Below are 22063 nucleotides of genomic sequence, written 5' to 3' on the forward strand. Positions count from 1 at the left end.
CCTGCAGAGCGCTTCAAACAAAAGGTCAAGTTGAGAATTGCGGTCAAGAGAAAGAACTTGAGTCTCCTTGAATACCATGTTAAGCGAACATATGTTCTGACAGAGGTTGGCGATGACTGGACTTTAGGGAATTGATTCAATCCATGCCAGAAAACTGCATGTCAAGCTACGAGAGACATATTTTGTCAACGACGACTGACAGAGTGAAGACTGTTCAAAGTGTTCCTGATTAACAGGGTGAGTGGTGGGTGGGAAGGATGTGTATATGTGTGTAGGTTGACTTGCTGATTAATGCAGGTACAACCTTGTAAACAGGTCCCACATTTAGAGAGAACTTACACGTGTCGGAACCGTCTGAGTAATGAACCCAGAAAGCACGATCCTCGCCGTCTTGGTATTGCCATTGCGTGCTAGGACCGCCATTACTCGTCTGTGTGTGTGTAAGGAATTGAATTTGCTCCGACCACCCCTGTCAAAATCATGTCTTCAGAACCCATGTGAACAAACGTTTCTCGTAAGCTAGGTGGTTTATGCCCAGCACATAACTTAAACAGTTCAGTTTCATGCAATTTTATATCAGTTTATCAGCCTGCTCAGCGCTGATCCTCCAAGCAGCACGTCAAGCAGCGGGCCCAGGGTCCCGGTCAAGGCTCCCTAGGTCCCAATGTATGTGAGAAACGGACGTTCGTGTGACTCTAGTCAGGTGGTCATAGTGTACAGCAAACGACTGTCAAGCCACTTGAGTCATATTGTCTTGCTATCACTCTTTGTGGAATTGTTCACCAGGTGTTTCTCCAGCCATCAAACCGCTCCTGCGAATCCCTGGCAAAGGACTTATGCACGGTTCTTCTACCTTCATCTTGTCCATCAAGTTTTACTGCACGTCGAGACCCGACAACCCATTGCAACAGCGGGGCTCCAACTGGAACAGAAATCAATGAACTTGCCCAAAGGTTGCCATGGCAATCTGCAGGGATGAGAGGACACAGGACAGTACAACACAGGGTAGCAAAGCTGGAGGCGTGTGCACGAGGGCAAAGAAACGAATATGCTTGCGGGGTTAAGAAGACTGAGCTTCGTTCTCGATTCTTCGCATGGTCAGAAGTCCCGAACGTTAAAATAACAACAACCCTCACAAACAACCAATTGCCAAAAGGTATTTACTTATTAAGTACCTGGGGAAAAAGCGGCCAAAACTCACAAGAAACGATGAAACAGTTCAAAGTAGTTTATTAAATCACAATTGTCGAACAAACCTGATACCTGATGCATAAAAGGTATAGGCATAAACAGAAGAAGCATTGCAAAAACGCACATCGGAAAAATAAAAACAAGATAGCAGCTAAATCAAGCTTCTGTTTAAACAATAAAACCCTCCACCTTTCTTTAAAAAAAAAGTGAAAAGTCAAACGTACAAGTTCCCTTTCTGTCATCAATCACTGTATCACATGCAGCAATAGTTAATAACTGTATATGAGAAGTATTAAGTATTTCTTTAATGATGAATAACCAGTATTATAGATTTCGCTGTTTAAATGTTAGTCCTGAGAGTGTCACATAAGGTTAACTAGTTAGCACAGCGCGGGTGGCCAAGCCGCACCAGCTGAATGAGAAATAGTTTACATACATATATATATATTCTGGGAAACAATTTAATTAACTATCGCCGGCCAGCGTTTCACTTCACAGGGACACGCGACAGGTGCAGAGACCACTGCGTGTTGGAAAGTGGAGTCTGCGTCTTTCAGGGTGTGGAAATTACATTTCTTTTTTGTACTTTTGGATTTTTTGTAAGATTTGAATTTTCTGTTGGATTTGTATATAGATATGTACAATTAATGTTTTCTTTGTAACTGTCATAGGTGCAGTTTGTTCATCCTGGAGTATTTGCCCCCGGAAACTTGTGGTCGCTCAACGTACTCGTTTCTTTAACGACTGTTCCCCTGGTGAAGGCTTCAGTGATTTTATTTTTTTTTTTTTTTTGATAATTAGTGGAATACACACACATACATACATACTTAAAATTAGTGTAACATTAGGCCTAAGTGACTATCATTAACAGTTTTGTAAAAGAATATTATCAAGCGTGAGCGGTAAAAAAGTGTAAAACTATAAACTCTAATATTTTTTAGTTAACAATCAAGCTGAGAAAAAGAAACTTTCTATTAGAATATTTGATAATTAGAGTTGTTGAATAATTAGTAATTTCTGGGATGTGTATTAAGAATAAGGTTTTCTTCAACAATTATCTATAATTGTAATAAATACTTTACCATATCTATTTAATACAATTAAATGCAAAGAAGTAGTTTACAACTGAAGAAAAGAACGCTAAAAATGTCCAGGCGACTGAGTGAGTGCGAGTGTCTGTGACAAACAGTGAAAGGCTTTAGTGACTTCCCCACTGATCGAAGTCTCAATCACATCCAGAGAGGCAGACCCCGAAACTTGTGCTACTACGTTCTACTGTATAATGATATATTTATGGACAACCTTTGTTGTTAACAAATTCAGTGTCAAGTTATCTGATGGATCATAATAGTCCTTACAACACTGTCTTAAGCAAGCACTTTGAAGTCCCGTGAAACAGAATTTATTCTTCTTTTTCTTCGTTAAGCTATATTTTCAGCCCAGCCTTCTGGGCAGAAGACCATTGTCCTACATGTCACTTTTGTCTCCATACTTTTCTTATGGGTGGACGGCCTGCTGGCCATGTCACAACTTTCTCTGCCTTCAGTAGGGGTCATTTCTGAAGGATATGCTCTGGCGTTTGGTATAGCAGACTATTTTAACAATATATATTTGCATTCAATGTTTGCACAACTATATTCTTCGCAAACTAGGAATATTAAAATGTAAGCCCTTACTTTAAAAAAAAAAAGTCTAACGTGTCCTCAAGTGCAGCTAAAGAATGGCAACTCGATACCGCAGTCCGAGAAACCCTTTCGGAGGTCTGCCGGGGTCATCTGGCGCCACGCGGCTGAGAACACCCGGAAGAACTCGCCGTTGGTCAGCTCCTGGCCGCGGGTGGCGGTCAGGCGGTCGCACTCTGCAAATAGTGCGCTGGTGAAGGTCCGGAAGACGGACCGGACCAGGGGCTGTGTCCAGTTGGAGGTCTGAGCCGGCAGGGCCACGCTGTGCAGCCCGTGCTCCTGCGCCAGCTGCGGGATGGCCGAATGGGAGCCGTCCTCGTAGCCGCCGTAAATGAGGATCTGCGGGCGCTCGGGCCCGATCTTGGGCAGGAAGCTGGTCTCGAACCAGGCGCGGATGATGTCATTCCCGGTCCAACTGCTGTCCGACATGGAGATTTGCGTGCCCTCGGGGGCGCGCTCGGTGTCGTAGTTACTGAGAGCGCTGTCCGAGTCGGACAGCAAAGGAAAGATGACGAAAGGTGGTAGGATGGCGCCGTCAGCGCTGCCGCAGACGATGGTGGTGATCTTCTGCGCGCCGACGCTGAGCTGCAGGCCACGGTCGTCCATGGTCCACACCTTGGCCGGCTGGCTGCGCAAGTCCCGTGGCGGTCAGCAGCTTGGTGAAGCGAGTCAGAAAGGGTTCGGTGGAGCGGGCCGTGCGGTCCGAATACCATTTGGTCTCTTTGCTGTGACGCAGAGCGATGCCAGGATTCTTCTTGCGGAACGAGTGCAGCCAGTACACCGTGGGGCGGCCGTCCGGGAAGGGCGTGCCCCGCCTTTCCGCCAGTTTCACCGCCATGTCGAAGAGCTCCTGCCGCGTGCAGCCGATGCTCACCTTCATCTTCTTGCGCACAAATTTTACCAGAGATGCCTCGTCGCTCTCCGACAGGTACTCTTTCTTGGGTCGTGAGCCCCGCCTCTTGCGGCGTGGAGGATGGCTGAGATCAAAGTTGTACTGCACCGCCTCCCGCCGTGGCGTAGTTCGCCCCATCTTGCTGCGCTTGGTGATCTCGGGTGTCTCCTCTGGCTGATGCTGATCCTCACCGGCTTCCGGACTCATCTCCAGCGGCTCGCTTTTGACGGACGAGACCGTGAAGGTGGTGATACACCCTTCTGATGGCTCAGCTTCGATGTGGTTACTTGCCCTCGTCAACAGCACGTGCGCTACAGGCATGCCACTCAGTGTGTCTGCTCGGTTTGTGTCATCTAAAACAGTGACGAGAACAACAAAATAATGACAATGTGTCTGAATGTTTCGCAAGGGTATTCTTTTAAGAAAAATCGAGGCTATGAGCTATCTAGCATCTGTGACTAAGTCGAGAACCTGTACTTTCTTCGCGTGTGTGCGACATAATAGGAAAAGGCGAGAGAGAGAAAGGTAAACATCCTGTTTAACCAAAGAAATTGTCGATTAACACATCATTCAGCGTTCTAGTGTGTGTTCAAATAATATTACGGAAAAGGCACCAAGAGATATAGAGAAATGAGAGAGATACAAAGTAAATGAAAATAGGAAGCGTGTTGTGCAATAGCAAGAATAAAATACTACTTAGCATATTAGCGAATCGTGTGTTTGCGAATAATCAATAACACATAAAACGCGAAGAGAAAGACTGAAAGAAAGAGATAAAAATATAGAGATATAAAATGAAAGAAAAGCAGGTAATAATAACAAAAATGCTTCTTTACACATTACTGAATGCGAGTGTGTGTGTGTATGTGCGCCCAGGCGTCTCTGAATTAATGATATATAACTGATGTAGCTTTTCCCAGTTGTTTATCATTTTTCATTGCGATACAAACCACAGATACGCAGAAAAGATTTCAAAACGACTTTTATTTTGTTTAAATTGAAAATCCGCTTTAGTTTTGGGTCACACTCTGAATTTCCAACACAGCGGCAAGAATAATGAGACGGAGAAGAGTAGGGAGGACCTCATTACATGCGCAAGCTGTCTCAGAAGCACGTGACACCACCTCAGCTAACATCCTTGAATGACCAAAGAAGGAAAATGGACTGCTGAACTTTCGAATTTAAGATTAGACATGTACTACTCTCGCGGTTAGATTCTAGATTGCATACTTATATGTTGAAGCACTGAAAATTTATTTTAATACACAAAATTACAAGAAGTCCTTCCCATCCGTTTATTGTTCTTGTCCCTTCTCGTGAGGTACAGGACTTTACATCCTTTCTGACTCAAACCTATTGCTCCTACGTCCTGTCTGACTCACACCTATCGCTCTTACGTCCTGTCTGACTCACGCCTATCGCTCCTATGTCCTGTCTGGCTCAAACCTATAGCTCCTACGTCCTATCTGGATCAAACCTATTGCTCCTACGTCCTGTCTGGCTCAAACTTATCGTCCTCAGCAGCCGAGGTGGACGCCCTCGCCAGGGCCTCATCCAGAGCGGCATGAGTGCGCCTGAACTTGTGCCACCACACGTAGCACGGCATGTAGTTCTTAAAAGGCTGGCGGTTCTTCTCAGCCAGCTTGGCCGCCAGCGTCGTCACTGCCACCCGCGTGGCCTTCACGCCCAAGTGCGCCACCTCGAGGCCGCGGCGCACCAGCAGCTGCTCATCATCTTTCCGCAGCAGACCTGTTCGCGGAGCACTGACTTTGCCGCGCCGCTTGCTCACTGAGCTGAAGAGCTGCGAGATACCCACGCCAAACAGCTTCGCTGCCTTCCTGAAACTCACGCCTTGCATCATGACTGCTTGGACGGCAAGCTCCAAAGGCATGGTGGATTCTGGGACACAAAGACAGATGAAACACTGACAGGTGGGTAAGATGACTTCTGCTTAACGTTCCTTATTCTTCCAATTTTTGCAGGCATTCTTTTTTTTTTTTTGACGCTTTAGCGCGACACATTTTTTGACTTTTAGGGTGGCATTTGAACCCACAGGTTGGAATACCCTGCCTGTGCATCTACTAATACAAAGATACTCAGAATTTGCTATAAAGCACATCTTCCTAAAAGATTTAACAGACTGACTCCCTTGCGAGTGGCGTGTCTGTGCGTGCGTGTCTGTGTGTTGTGCACGGGTAGTGGCCCCTAGCTAGAACCAGGCGCAATGATGATGATGGGAGTGGTGGTGGATTTAGTCTCAAGTGTACGTAATAATGTTTAGTCACTGACTGCAGTTGAGCAAATCTTCTTCATGGTAATCCAACCAAAACAGCAGTTTTATTCAAGTACGATCAGAAGGCAACCGATATAAAGCATTGTCTAAAAACGAATACAACTATTACAATTAGATCATGAGAACATGCCCAAACAAAACCTGAATGAGGACAACATTCTGTATTTATTTATTTTTTTACAAATCTGAGTTCTCTCAAGTTACGTGGAAACAAGACTTTCAACTACATCACAGTTTCAGTTGTCTCAAATTTGTACTCAAATAATTTATTTCGACAATAACTCAGCAACAGTTTTTGGAACACCCATAAATGTATGTAAGAACAGTTCATACAGAATACGAAACACCGTCGGAACCTACAAGAGTTTTTCCCCTTTTTACTGATTTTTTTTCCCCCTGTAAATCGTACTAATTAAAAACTATGAAACCAATTTAAGACATTGCCAAACCGTTTTATTAAGTTCCAAATACAACACACCACACTTTGTTGGCATCAGTGTGCATACAAACAATAAAAAGTTTACTCACAAATCTCCACATTTAAAACAAAAGACATTAAAATAAATCAGACGAATCATTATGCAAAGTCCGGTTTAAACAGTGAGACTAAGCAAGAAAGAGCTAGTTTCGATATCAAGATACAGTAATCCCTCGCCACTTCGCACCTCACCTTTCGCGGGTTTTTTTATAATTAATGTGAACAATGATTCGCGGATCTACCATGGACGTGTATACAAGGATCTACGCTTCTGCGAAATTCGATCAGAGGAAAAATATATTTTATAAATTTTTAGATGAAAAAAGCCCAAAGGGTATAAACATATATTACTTAATGTTAATTCTAACAATAAAGACATATTATAAATAATAAAATTAATATGAATTACAGTAAATACTGCATGTATTTACTCTGAGACGAGGACCAGCATCGCTTGCCTGAAACGATACGCGCCTTCTCACTATTGTAAACAACACACGATTGGCTGGTTGCTAGAGAAGCGACCAACCAGAGAGTGCGTTGTATCCCAGCCCCAGACTGGCTCAGTACAGTGGCGCGTTGTGTACTTTTTTATTTTCCGTTGTATTACAGGTATTGTATTAATCGCCGCACAGTACATATTATGTGTTTGTTCTTTTATTTACTGCAAATCTACAATACACTCGCAGATCAATGTGGGAATGGTTATTAAGAAATGGGAAAGGTTTATGTAGCGTAAAAGTATGGGGGGAGGGTTTATAAAGCCTTAATATAGTGCATAAATACATAAATAAATATATTGTTTCTTTTTCGCAGATTTTCGGTTATCGCGGATGGTTCTGGAACGCATCTCCCGCGATAAACGAGGGATTACTGTACTTTATCCTTTTGCCCTAAAGTGGCTTTGAGAACGTAGAACGTTCACTGGCAGACTGAAAGTGCTCTTCATCTCAGAAGAGGAACATGGGAGATAAATCTTGGAGCCTGCAGATAAGTACACGAAAAACAACTGACTTATGGAGTACACGTGACCAAAAGCCCTCAAAATTGCCCACTTCCCCCACCATTCCGTAGTAAGCCTGCAATTTTGAACGAGTGAGGGTAAACGACACAAGCTGATCTCACATAACTCCATTGGCCTGCATGAGATTAGCTTGATCAGGTTATCTCCTCCATTCATGTCATTTGTCTGCTTTTTACTGTCTGCGCATACTGGGTGTGATTGTCAAGTGCACAGCTGAGTTCAGAGAGTAAAAGAATTGTCATTTTTAGCTTTTTCGAAAAGTGCACAGTCTGCAGCAAAGTGGGAAAATGCAGTGGATCAATAACTGGAATTAATATTGTTGTAATTAATATTATCATTTGTTGTAAATTGATCTTATTGTTATAATCTGATATACTGGAAAATGGGTTGCAAGCGTACTGGTTTCTGTTTTTCAAAGCTGACTGTCCTGTTTCAGTGTCTGCGGATCAAAGGACTTAGAATATCAGATGACCTATACGGACACCACCAAAGACTGGAAAGTAACAAATAACCTAAGAGTTTCATTAAATTATACAGCAGGAGATGACACTGGGCACCACGTCGTCCGTCACCGTAATGTGGCAATGAGTACATTCTGTAAATTAATACAAGTTGGCAACAGAGAACGCCAAGAGAGAGAACGAGAGAAACTCGGGTGAACATGAGATAAACGCAGAATGCAAAGAATCAGTAAAGTGATGATACTATGTCATTCTCGCATGGCAAAATGACTGCCGAAAGCAGTATCTTATATCCCAAAAAAGTACTGATGTGCTCGGGGATAAACAAAGTATCATTAGCGATCACAGCTCAACGTTACAACACAAACTAAAAATGTGGAAGGCTTTAAACAGACTTGGGTTTTTTTTTCTATGAAAGGAGTTGTAGCATCCTTTATAGAGCATCTTCACGATGATGGGATCGATAATGAGCAGTCAACCTGCACTGCTCGTAAAATCTGCATTTGCACAGTTGGCACTGGAAGAACTCTGAGGTGTGCACCCGCATATGCCGGGTCATGTGATAGCGCTTCTTGGTGACGTAGTAACACTCGGGGCACTGCAGCACCCGCCGGTTGTCCACCGTGTTCATCCGCAGCTCGGAGGAGCGTTGCCTGGGGATGCGATTCCACCCCACGCCTGACAAAGCCGCCTCGCCTCTGCTGTCACCCTCATCGTCACTAGCGGCGGCAATGGCTGCTGTGGCAGAGCACACCAAAGCGGAAACTGAAAGAACAACAAAACGAGGATTGGTCCTCCGTGACACAGCCAGATGGCGAGGTATAAAGCCTCAACGGTGTACTTATTGGCGACCTGCTCAACTGGCAGTAAAATATAGACATGGACATGAAATGTGTGTACATATATCAAACAGGTTTAGTCTCACATTCAGAACCAGTAACGGCTACAGGAAATGCTTTGGGAGAGGGAGGAATAGTTAACCGCCGATTTCCCTGTTAAAAAGAAAAGTTCTGAAGCTGAAAATTAAATTTTGCAACGTACAAAACTGATATTCAGGTGCCCGAGATATATATATATACCCGAGCGATAGCCAGACCTGACTGGCGGCATAGTCAAGAGGCGGAATGAAACACCCAAACACAGTACAAAACTAAAACCAATGAAATGTTGTTTCGCATAAACTTACACAACTGTTTTTATTAATTCGCAGCTGGGACTTCTGAACTCACTTCCTGTTAATGTGTTCTTTACATGTTGTGACAAATACAGATACAGATGAAAGACGAGAAATTTGAACTGTTCAAACTACTATGCATTTTTAATTACAATTTTCAATAATTACCCGGCGGAATGTGGTCTCATAAACTGACTCCTGGTGTATGTTTGTTTGTGTGTGTGTAGAGAGAGAAAAAGCATATGGGGCTTGGATTCAGTGTTACAAAATCAGCTCCAGTGTGTTTACAGCTGTTCAGGAGACCACCTGCCCGTCTGTGCACTAGGAAGTACACAAAAGATATCGCAATGAATCTGCTCACTGTTACCTGGCTTCCCTGCACCTACTCCACTCGTCCAGCCTTACGATTTAAAATAAATTTAAAACACAGCAAAAAGGCGTTTCCCACTGTCATAAACATCTTGCACAAATAGTTTATTCTTTTCTTAGCTCACAGAAACACTGAAGTGATTTCCAACAGCATCTTTATTTTAAGGCTTACATCAGCATGTATGGAGACCACAGTGGGCGAATTATAGAACTGCAAGTAGATAAAACGACAAAGACCGAAAAGGATATGAAGAAATGCAAAGTATTTATGGGAAGCTGTCAAAACTATAATGGGGGAGATCGAAAATGATTCAATGACCTCCATAATCATGCCACAGAAAATGGATGGGGGATGGAGGCAAATCATGCGTTAGTCATGTAAGGTGTAGGGAGAAATTCGTTTTGTCGAAAGTGGAAATGTTATAGTGAACAAAGCATACATCATCATCCTCATCACTCCCATTGCTCTGACTGGCCGTCGGGATACCTAATGATATCGCTATCAACTCACTTTTTCTAGACACTACCCCACTTTTCTGGAAACACCCAATGAGAGGCCAGGCTACTATGGATGTTACCTGCTTCTTTCTTAGTTTGTCTGCCTCCTCTTCCTGAAATACAGTACTAGCATCGAAGGGTCATTGTTGTCTTGAAAAGAGATGGTGCAATGAAAGATCTTTTGTGATCCTTTAACACAAGCCTTAAATACATAACCAACCCTCCCCATGTCATGTTCTTTTTAGCTGTTTTACTCCCCCAGTCGAAGTTGGTGCGGCTCAGGGGTGGTGGGTTCGGTAATGCGCTGCCAGTTTACACTGCTCGCTATATTTGCGACTGCACAGCTGGCACTGGAAGAACTCTGAGGTGTGCATCCGCATATGCCGGTTCATGTGATAGCGCTTCTTGGTGACGTAGTGACACTCGGGGCACTGCAGCACCCGCCGGTTGTCCACCGTGTTCAGCCGCAGCCCGGAGGAACGTTGCCTGAGGATGCGCTTCTGCCCCACGCCTGACAAAGCCGCCTCGCCTCTGCTGTCATCCTCATCGTCACTAGCGGCGCAATGGCTGCTGTGGCAGAGCAGTCCAAAGGGGAAACTGAAAGAACAACAAAACTAGGATTGGTCCTCCGTGAAACAGCCAGATGGCGAGGTATAAAGCCTCAAAAGTGTACTGACTGGAGGACTGCCAAAATGGCAGTCTGAATACAGACATTTATGTCAATACTGGCTTTCATCATGTCTATCAGCAAGCTGACAGCTATTGTTATGCTTGGCGTGGTTAACGTGGAAGATAGTTGCAAATACACATAGCTGACACTCGGCTCCCCAAAATACTTTGTACCAGAGCGATACTGAGAGGGGAGCGGCTGCAGACTCATGCTAACAAGTCAACAAGACAACCCACCAGACACAACATGGTTAAGAATCTCTTGGTAGAAACATTTTACTTGATATTTTACACTTTTTAGCTGACCCGACAAAGATCAGCACATGTACCAGCATCTATTTACTTATTATAGCTCATATTTCTAGGTTCTACTATGACACAGAAATGTAATTCCATGCTATCCACATGGCTCTTACTCTGCCCAGTAATATTCCTATTGTTTTTATTTCATACAGCTTCTCTAGTTTCCGACTATTGACAGTAGTTACCAACTCTTCCCCAATAATATGGCAAAAAGAACGTCCTTACAGGCTTCTTTTCATTCTATCTACGCAGTACCCACCGGCACCCCTCAAAAAAGAAAGCCCTTTCTCACAACAATTTGAACTTGTTTCGTAAAACCACTAAGGTGGATGTAATGGCTCCATAATTTAGTGGCGGTGTGTGGGGCACATCACATGGAAGGCGGAGCTCAAGCCTGCGTTTCGCTGCCTTTTATCTCCCTTCATATAACAAGCAGCCAGCAGTTTTTTTTAAAAATGAATTTTATTTTTAAAAACCGCAAAATAGGTTTCAAGCCGACGCCTCCCGCGCCGAAATCATTTTAAGACATGAACCAACCCCTCTCCCACAACACACACACACAAACATATAAAGCAACCCATCCCCCACACACCTAAAAACTCAAACTTACAATAAAGGTTTCTAGGCCACAAGGCGCGCGTGCATCACACACAAATGAACACACGCGCGCGCGCGCACACACACACACACGACAGAATATATCACGATTCCTGTGAGATTAATGTTAGAAAAAAGAAACAGAAAAACTAAAAATAAAACGGTTCGGTTGTAGCCAACGGAATGAAATGACTGATTAATGCAAATGAATTAAACTGCACGAAAACACACACAGGACTCTCGAGAATCCGGCTTCAGCAAAGCATCTCCTGTCCTGCTAATGTGCCACTCTGTCGTGCGGATCAGCACCCCACATACCCCGAGTCCCTATCTGGAACCGCTATCTCCCGGTTGGCCAATCTAGCCTAGACAGGCGAGAAAGCACTCGCGCGTGTGTGAAGTCTTTTCGCCACGCGTGCCACATGCACATGCCGGCTCTCACGACAGGTGTTTGCTGCATGTCCTCCGGTGGCGGTAGTAAGAAGGGCGCCAGTTGAAGACCCTTCCACACAGGCAGGCGTACACCTGGCCGCTGTGCTTCGCCTGCACGTGGTCCTTGAGGCTGCTGATGCTGGAGAAAGCCTCGTCGCACTCGCGGCACACCACGGGCCGGCGGTTGCGGCAATTTTTGCCATGGCGAAAGAGGTCGTACTTGCTGGCGAAGGCGATCCTGCAGGTGGCGCAGCGGTAACTGCGGACCGGAAGAGGGTCGTCAGCGCAGGCCGCGCTTCCCCAAGAGTTCAAATCTCTGCCGGAAACAGCAGCAGGTCGTTGGGACTGAGCGTGGGCGTTAACCTGTTCTCTGAGGGGAAGAGGATCGCTTTGAGTGTTTGCACGTACAGTGCCCGACTGTGATGCTGCTGCTGTCGATTGCTGTTGGAAAACAAACAGTCCATGGAAGTATACAACGGAGAAGTCTACAGCCTATGTTCAGCAAACAAAAGCAGTCAAGACTAGTTGTTTCTGTCACCATATAATATTCATAATCACGGAAACCCTTCTTACTGCATCTCGAGTCACGCGACGTACAGTAAACAATTTTCTTTGTAATCAGTACAGTTGAGCTAACAAAAAAGTATCACTCAAAATCATTTTAGCTCCTGCGTAGTTAGTTTTGTTAGTCTCCTTTTGGTTTTTTTTTTTATCGTATAAATCAGCGCTGATGCTGATACCATATTTCTGTTTCCCGATCCTCTATGATTCAAACCCCAAGCTTCCAATTACCCACACCCCGCCCCTCCTAGGGTAAAAAGACATCAAAGAATGCACGAATATTGAGTTTGTTAAACATGATCGTACACAAGAGAATGTAGGCGGAAATATCAAAATTCTGATCACGGTAAGGCATAAAACACAAAAACCCACAAACCTCCGCCTCTCTTACATTCACACTTGCATGGTGGTGTGCACGCATGCACTGAACACAACTCACATAAACCCTGACAGCATCCTCTCGTCAAAGTTTACACTGCACGATCGCAGCAAAACGTTTGCATGTAAGCAATGCCCTGTAATTGCCCTTCTGGATTATCAAAGTTGTATTGAATGTTCAGAGATTGCATACGGCATCAATACCCCAGCATTCTCACACGTGACAAGCTACAGTTTTACTACAGCGAAGCACACTGCTTCCTTTATTTATATATTTACACGTGTGCGAGAGAAAGAGCGAAGGACGTGGAAGAGAAGGACGCAGTGCTGTTTGATTACAACGTGTCAGTCACCACTCATCGCTAAACCTTCGCCCTCCTCGTCTACAGCTGCGTCTCGTGACTCGATATGCAAATAAGCGACGAGGTTTGTCTTAGTGCCCCGAGAGTTTTAAATGGGAACATTACTACTTCTGTGTAGGAAATTTACCCGATCTCCAGTTGATGTCATACAACTACCTCTCGGTGCTAAGCATCAAAGGATTTGCATTCTGGCAGACAGTCACTAATATGAGGACCCTTCATCGGCTCAGAAAGTATGGCAAGTAACGCTGGATGCATATTTACCTGAAGGCGGTAAGACGAAACAGTTGCAGGTGGTGTCTGCACTTGATTGTTAAATTCCGACTTCGGAAAGACATCTGAGGAATACACACAACATCGACTGGAATGGATTGAAACAAGAATGCACCAATCTACGATGATCTATGACTGTATGTGATAGGCCCACATAACAACAGCTCATTCCTTTTCTAGTCAGTGTATGGTTGTCCGTTACAGGTGTTTTCCTTGCACCGCTTAATTATTCTTTCCTTCTGATTGACTTTCACACAGAAATGAAGGCAGAGGAGAGACAGAAAGAGATGGAGGGAGATGTGTGACTGAAGACAACAGTGAGACTGCCTGTATGTCCTTGGCTAAGTAGTAAGATTGCCTGTTATGTACCTGGCTGAAAGTAAAAGTGAGATTGTATGTGCCTGGCTGAAGATATATCGATGGCAGGCCGTGTGCCACATTTCAGTTGCCCCTCCCCACCAAAAACAAAAAAAACAAAAAAACAAAAAAAGAACAAAAACAAAACCATAAAAACACAAAAACAACAAAGTAACTCTGGAGTAATTTGGTCCTTGTGATACAACCTCCTCCTCCACCACGCATGTTTCTAAATACTGTGTGTGTTTGCGGGTTGGTTTGTTTTTTGTCTGGAAAGTGTAATCGCCAGCAACCCCTTTATTGCGCCTGTTCGCTTGAGACTGTGGTAAACTGAAGCCAGCAATGCGAAGAACAAAACTGTTTATAACTATGAAAAACACAGTTTATTTTCAAGCCAGGACTGACGATGACAGAATATCCAAACACTGATTACTCCGACATTCCCCGCCACCTGACGTTCTTTGCACTGCCCTAGCCATACATAACAGTTTTCGTTTCCTTTGAAATAACAAAATCAAGGAGGATATGCTAGAGACGATAGAGAGGACTCGTGCGCAGGAATACATAACTTGCGACGCGCATGTGCAGGATTACTTTGTGCACTCGCCTTTTCCGGTTTTCCTTGACACAGCGGGTTTTACAGCTACAGTTGTAATTTTGACCTTTTGCCAGAGGCAAAATACGAGCTTTTTAGAGGCACAAAGGTCGACACAGATAAAAGTATTTCCCTGTAAAATGAGTATAAGTTGTGGGATTTATTCAATTATTTAATGAATTTTTTCCGGTCTTAAAATTGGTTAGAAATGCCTTGCTTATAAAATAATCTGTACAAGATCGAATCGCGTATAATTTTCTCTAAATGACGAGATGCAAAGCAAGAAGACATTTTAAGAAAGCTTTATCTGAACTAAGAAACGATGCTAGTGAAATGACTACAGGTTGTCGTATACACTTCGAATCTTCAGCTTAGATTACTGATAAGGCACTTCTCTATTACACATACAATATTACGAGACTACACTTTGACTGCATGTAGAGGTTAATTTGAACCTTTATTTGTTAATTTCTTCGATGTCAAAGATTTTTATGCTTCCACACTGCACAAGAAAGAAAGCGGCAGCAACACTAAAAACTTCCACAGCAGACGAGAGACCTGCCAGCGCGTGTAGGCTGCTGTCCATATCTCTCTATCGTCTCTGGATATGCACATATCTTAATGTCTGTACAGTATTATTTTTACCAACTACATCAATGCACACTCACATCCAGTAACACATATTTTATAAATTCAAACAGTTAACACTAAAAGAACTTTAATTAACAGTTCTAAAATGATTCATCTCTGACAATTTTCTACAGAAATTTCCATAGAATTGTTGTCTTATTTGACAAATGTAATTCTGTTGCAATCTTTTTGTTCCACGAATAACTTTTTAAAGTAAACCTTACTATAACTCGGCAGATGTTCAGTATTCACTACAATAATAAAAATAAACAAATCATATATTTGAATCCTTACAAGAGCAAGCACATATAAAAAGAAATAAGTGAAAACAATATTAGCGCAGTATACTAGTCACATTATTTGTGACATACCGCACGAAGGCCTCACAATCAATTTCTCCAAATAATATAAAAAAAAGTTTCTTCCGCTGCATTGCCTGCTGGGTAGGACCAAAGCTATAGTAGGTGCCACTGATGGTGACGCTCTGATTTTACAGCCAAGTATAATAATCAGTATTGACTTCCATGAAGTGACTGTTTGATCCACATCAAAGCCACTCGGACAAGCCTCGCTGAAATATTCTCCATCAGGTGCATGGTACCTGGATGTGTACAAAAAGATACCTTAGAAGCTGTACGATATGTAGCCTTATTCACAAAACGGCTTCTCAAGGTGTACTCCGTTCGCTCCAGCTAGCACTACTGCCAGCGACGAAATCCTTCATGGCTGGCTGGTCGTCGTCCGCCTGTCGTGGCGACGGCTCCCGAGTGACCCTACCTACAGGTTCGTCTTTCGCACCTGGACTCCCAGACGTGACTGTTACATCCGATGCCGTGGCCGGCGGCTCCCAGGCGGGCAGCAGGCTCTCCAGCAGACGGGCGTTCTCCATCTTCTTCCGCGCCCGCAGCTTGCGCATGGCCTCGCGCTGCTTGAGCTTGTGATGCAAGTACAGCTCGGGGTTGGTCAAGCGAATGCGCTCCCGGTAGCGCCGCATCTGCTCCGCCTTGCTGTGCGTCGCTGCGGACGGGCTCTGGCGGGCAGGTAACCACGACGGCTTAAGCAGCGGGTACATGGGCCCGCGCAGGAGGAAGAGATTCAGTCTGGCGGCTGCAACATAAAGGATGGGTCCCAGCGTGACTGTCAGGCGAGAGTTCATGTGGTCCCTGTGTGACGAGGGCGCCTTTACAATTTTTTTTTCTTTGTTCAAGACAATGTCAGAGTTCAAACGTGACAAGTTAATCTCCTAACTTCGTGTCACTGACAGACGTTTGAATAAATGTTTATGTGCCCATGACGAAGTCGTCACTGCAGAATTCGCAGTGATTATTTAGCTCTTGGTCTTGGCTTTTAAGAGGCTTGTCCTGTTAACTCCACCGAGAATTGTGCATGAGCTAAAATAAACAAAAGGCTTAACTGCATTCGCTAACATTTGTTAAGTGGAATTAAGTCCATTCTACAAAATCAAACAGTGTTACCGACTTGTTCACAGACTACTACAGAACAAAACATAGCAAACAAACAAACAAACAAACAAACAAAAAAACCCCACACAAAACAAAAGGGAAAATAAATGTTACTACCAGCACAGATTTATGCGAGATTCCTCCATTCTGCCCGCAACCATTCAATCAGTGAAATGAAAGTTTGTAAAAGATATTGTAATACGTGATGGCTAAATGAATACACAGTGGCTACCATATGCAGCAGACACTACAAGGACCGTAACATTCAAGAGTGGAAAGTCAGAAAAAAAAAAAACGTAGACTCTCTCAGACCAGTGCTCGAGTGGGAAGACAGAACATGAAGGAGAGGGCTTTACTTCCAGGGAGCATTCACTGGCTTTTTAAGGCTAAGGAACAACTCCTCCTCCTCCTGATACCAAGGTGTGAGCTAATCAAGTCCTTGTCGTTGCAAAGCTATTCGATTCCTTTTGGGCTAGAGGGTATGTCTGAGTGCACGAAACTTCAGAGCATTCCTGTCAACCACATCGACACAGGGACAGGAAATGGTGAAAATCAAGCAGCCCAAGTTTTCTTAACAGATTGGCACTTCTCCCTCTTCCGAAGGACTTCCAAACGTCGTCACTGAATTTTTTATTCGTTTTGTTTCCGAGCTATGCTACAGATCCTGTTTGAACACATATCCACTGGGTGCGCCACCGTCCTCTGACGACGACATCAGCACCTAGCAAAGCCACCTGTCTGCTCTGCGTCTCGGGTACGGTGTTTCGCACCCTGTCTATGGTTGCTTGGTTAGCCTCGTCTGCAGCCTCTTCTTGGCGCGGTACCTTCTCATCGCATCGCGATGCTTCAGCCTGAACAGCTCTGGGTCCTGCATCTTCCTCCGTTCCCTGTATAGCCGTCTTTGTTCCCGGGCCAGCAGGTTGGGGCTTAAGCGCATGCTATCGCTCAAGAGACTGGAACTTGCGTACGCCTGCTCCAACATTCCGGCTGAAAAAGGAAAACAGACAAAGGACGCTGTACACTCTGCTACTGAGGCTCTCGTGTTCGCACGCGGAGAATGACCTCACAGATACACGATCACTAAAACGTCCAACGAGTGGAGACCAGCGAGTTTTCACACTCCGTTTATTACAAAATGGTAACATCAGCAAGTTGTAGCTAGACACATACGACACAGTGACGTAGGATCATTATTCAGATTTTCTTATACCCTCAATGAAACATGTCTTATTTTATACACAATGTTGCCACTGTCAAGAACCGAAAATAAACCACCACATCTTGGCATCCATAGAATATGGACAATGTCTACAGTGATTACTTCTTCAGGTTGCATGCCAGACCTCAATTACGAATTTAAAAGAGAAAAAAACATACAAAGCAACGAAAAGTTTTTCTTAGACAAAAAATTTAGTCCTTTCTGACAGTTAACGCATCAGCAGCAGACGGTGTGCGTATATAAATAAATAACCTTTGCTATGTAGATATACATACAGAGAGCGACCAAAAGAGATGTCAAGTTTAGCGTTATTTCCTGTTAGGGGCGGGGGAGAAGGTTGTAAGATATAAATGAGTGCGAGAGGCTAATGGGCGGTGACAACACACAACTGTCTTCACAGTCCGTTGGAACAACAGTCCAACTCAGCCCGATTTCTCACAATCCGGTGTGTCGCTGACCACCTTGCACAGTACACCGCTGGCGCGCTCGCCGTCCACGTGAAACATGTCCAAATCTGAACTCTTCCTGGCACCCTGGTGAAGGCCCGCCACTCTTGCTCCTGCAAAGAACGGCAACTCCTCCGGGGAGTAATCCTCCCTGTTCTCATCGTTCGGCTGGCGAGTTCTCGGGGAGTACCCTCGCAACCTCGCCAGGACTTCCCGTCTTCTCTCGCGATATCTCCTCGTGGCTTCCCGCTGCCTCTGTTTGAGCAGAATGTATTGCTCGGGATTGTTTCGCTTGAGGTGTTCTCGATATTGCCTCCCTTTAGTTAACTCCTTATCAAATGTCTCGCGGGCGCGGCTATCATAGAACGCTGGCAGTCGGACACCGGGTGCCATCATAGCAGCTGAAATAGACAAAGGATGGCGTATCTAAAATGCTGTTTCACTCTTTCTATCAAGTCTTCTCTTTCTTACAATTACTCCTTACATAAACAATGCACACAGAAGCAAAGCTGTCTCTTGCTAGGTTTTGATTGTGACACGGCGTCTGCTGATAAAAATCATGTCTACAATGTCTACAGGACTGCTGATAATAGTGTATGCTCTGTAAGATCACAAAACGCTTTCGTAGTCAGGTCTGTTACACTCCTGAATAGTCGTTCAAGGGGCTGATGCTCGAGTCGGTAATATAAGGGAATGTGTGAGAGCAGACTGAGCGGTATATACGTCTTTGCCTTATGAGGTGAAGAAATATGTCGAGCACCATATCGAAATTTCTACAGTGATAATAAAGAAATTGCCACTATCCTTAATAGAAAATCATACATTAAACTTAACAAGGTCTGTCTTTAAAGTTCAAGCGTCACACTAGTTCTATATGCATGTGAAAGCAGGGTGGGGGGACGTGTAAGAGGGAGGGAGAAAGGAAAAGGGACGGAGGTGATGAATGTTGGGAAAAGAGAACACACTTGTTTCGATCAGAGATGTAAATTCTCTCCATCTCTTCCATTTCTCTTTAGGAATGATATAGGGAGAAGAACAAGAAAAAAAAAACAAAAACAAAAACAAAAAAGAACAGAGAAATACAAAATTGAATTTTTTCTTTGAAAGAACATACGACATACAAAGTTTTAAATAAACTCTAATTACATAGCACAGACCGAAAACTTTTTATCCTTATTTAACTGCTCGCAAAATAAACACGATGGTCACTTATAGCAGGTACAGGGTCTTCTATCAATTTTCCCACGTTAACTCAGTCTACAGTTATGTCGCGGCTTTGGTTAACTTTTCAGTGAAACATTAGAGTAGGCCAGCGTATCTTGCCCTCCAACCTTTAAAAACTATTCATGTTTCCATTTCTGCATACTGCATCTATTTAATAAAGCTTATATATAAAGACGAAAACACTAGCGCACATGACGGCTGGACTAGATCATTTAGAGTCTAAATTTAGACTGTCCCAAGACCGAAGTTCGCCTTGGTGTATTAGTGACTGCAGTCACAGCACAAAACATTTCTTAAAGGCCCCATTACATGTTCACCAGGTTATGTTTGGCAAGAAAAAGTTCCTCCACACTCTTCCGAGAGCTGAAGTCCTAAGATTCCAGTTCTGTCTTCGAGAAAAGGGTCTACCGCCACATACATGTCCTCGACCACCTTGCTCCACAGGTGAGCCTGCAATACTCGGTGGCAACAGTGATCAGCTGTTGTGCAAGGGCACGGCAAGTTTCTGTGTCCCCGGGAGCTCGTGCCATCCCTCACAGGCAGATGCCGACGGTCCCCTTTACTGCCACTCCACCTCGCCGATCTCTTTGTGGTAATCAAAGAAGCACTTGGAGTGGCACAGCGCCACGTGGCAGACGGAGCAGAAGCAGGAGGTCTGCACGTACAGTCCGGTGCGTGTCTTGTGACCCAGTCTAATGCACTGGCGGCAGGACCGCTTGCGCCCGCTGATCTGCAGCAGCTTATGGTCTCTGATGGTGGACACCAGCTTGGGCCCCAACGTCGACGACTGGCTGCGGGCTACCGATCCCTCGTTTCCTGCGGCGATGCAAAGCACGTGTTGCAGCTGAGGGCATGCATGAGCGAGGCACTGGTTGCAAAATGTGGTCTAACTATACGTGTACTTCAGCCTTACACGGTATCTTAAAACACCAGGTCACACTCTACTCACCCACTGACCCACCCACGCTATTTTAGAGAAGGTTACAAGTGAGAGAAATGTAAATAGCACCAACAGCTATTAGCATAGCGTCAACCAACCCATGCACGCGCGCGCACACAAACGCACAGAAATACATAGCCATATATTCATGTAACTTTGTTCTCGACCGGTTGTTTTGCATATCAAATTTCTAGAAAATTCAGAGGAAAAAAACACCAACACACTCGAGGTTAGAAAAACTATGATAATCCATAAACGTGAAGAAGAATGTTGTATTTCAAGTGTACTCAGGTGGCTCCAAACCATACATTGAATCGATAAAAAAAAAAAAAAAAAAACCGTTTCGTATCGTGTTTTCTATGAAAGGTATTACTGTAAGATGTCGGTGCTCGCGGACATAAATTCATGTATTAGTGTGGCTTCTCTGTAGTTTTCACAATTTTTTCTGTTCAAGTTCAAGTTAAGACGATAAAACATTTATCGATATCTTAATCAATTTTCTTTATTAGTGAATTCTTGTTGTCTGAGAACTTAACTGCTCCGACTGGTACTTACTAAGCTGTACTTCAAACAACTTTTACAGCACACCTTCGAAAGTAAACGATACAAACAAAATTCCCAGCCCTGTTATAAACAAAACGCAGCAAGGCGATTATTTTCAAATAATAAAAATAAAAATGTCATTATCAGCTTGCGTCTCTCCAGCAAACAACTGCCCAACAGTATGTTTCGTGTCACAAAGATCTGAAGGAGGTTGGGCGACACATGCATGTTGCACAAGAAATGAGAAAGAGACTAGAAAAACGACAGGAAGATACAATGCGCCGAGTGTTTTGTCGTCTTTCGAAACATTGGATGACACGTCTGGAACTGAATATAGAAAAGACAAAGTTCACTTGCTCCCTGCAATAACACGGGCTTACTAAGCAATCACCTGTGACAAACACTCCTACTGTAGTGCCCGCAATGCGACTTATAACTAGTTCCACAAGTCTGTGAGTGAGAGACACGGAAACGCCTATGAACAAGATTCATTAAGACGCGAGAACAATGAACCCTCACAGAGTATGAACATGTCATGACCTAACCACCTCCAAACATAGACGATGGAAAATGGCTGCCTCATGTTTCGTTCCTCTCTCCAAACCTGCTCGCACCCATCCACAGGCAGTTTTTCCTCTATGACGAAGACACTGAAAGAACAAACAGTCCCGTAGTAATTAAGGCGGAGTTTTAGCCTCCTGCATCTGCACAGCCCTCAGTTTCTCTCTTCTCTGCTCGATTCGCTGTCGGAACTGCCGGTACTTTTCTGGGTTCTGTTTCAGGCGCTGGTAGTACCGACGGTTAGCCTCTGACTTGGTCAGAGGCCTTTTGCCTGCCTCCGGGTAAAGAAAAGGCCTTCCCCCGCCGGCAGATGCCAGCCTACCGAATGCCATGGGGTTAATCAGTGCTCCCATCATTGACACTGAAATGAAACAAGGGGATCCGAGTTTCAGTGTAAGCCGATAGAAATATCTGTCTCTATCCAAACTAAATCGTGTTTTCTAGATTT

At 44.2% G+C, this 22063-nt stretch overlaps 1 protein-coding gene across 5 annotated transcripts in view; it reads right to left on the reverse strand.

Annotated features, from left to right (window-relative positions):
* Nucleotides 1-3260: 3260 nt before the first annotated feature.
* The window catches only part of LOC112563532 (zinc finger protein 1-like), a 48753-nt gene continuing 29950 nt past the window's right edge, over nt 3261-22063 (reverse strand). The window contains exons 4-5 of one of the 5 annotated variants that reach the window (XM_025237547.1): nt 13629-13702; nt 10677-12504 (exon numbers count right to left, since the gene is read on the reverse strand). In XM_025237547.1, the coding sequence (XP_025093332.1) occupies nt 12070-12504; nt 13629-13702 (509 nt within the window). In that variant the 3' untranslated portion in view covers nt 10677-12069. Of the gene's footprint in view, nt 4119-4143; nt 5665-10676; nt 12505-13628; nt 13703-14358; nt 16327-17691; nt 18749-22063 lie in introns of those variants that run through there. The other 4 variants (XM_025237546.1, XM_025237550.1, XM_025237548.1 and 1 more) reach the window with 4 other exon arrangements.

This window comes from Pomacea canaliculata, linkage group LG5 (assembly GCF_003073045.1).
Source record: "Pomacea canaliculata isolate SZHN2017 linkage group LG5, ASM307304v1, whole genome shotgun sequence".
In the NCBI taxonomy this organism is placed as follows: domain Eukaryota; kingdom Metazoa; phylum Mollusca; class Gastropoda; order Architaenioglossa; family Ampullariidae; genus Pomacea; species Pomacea canaliculata.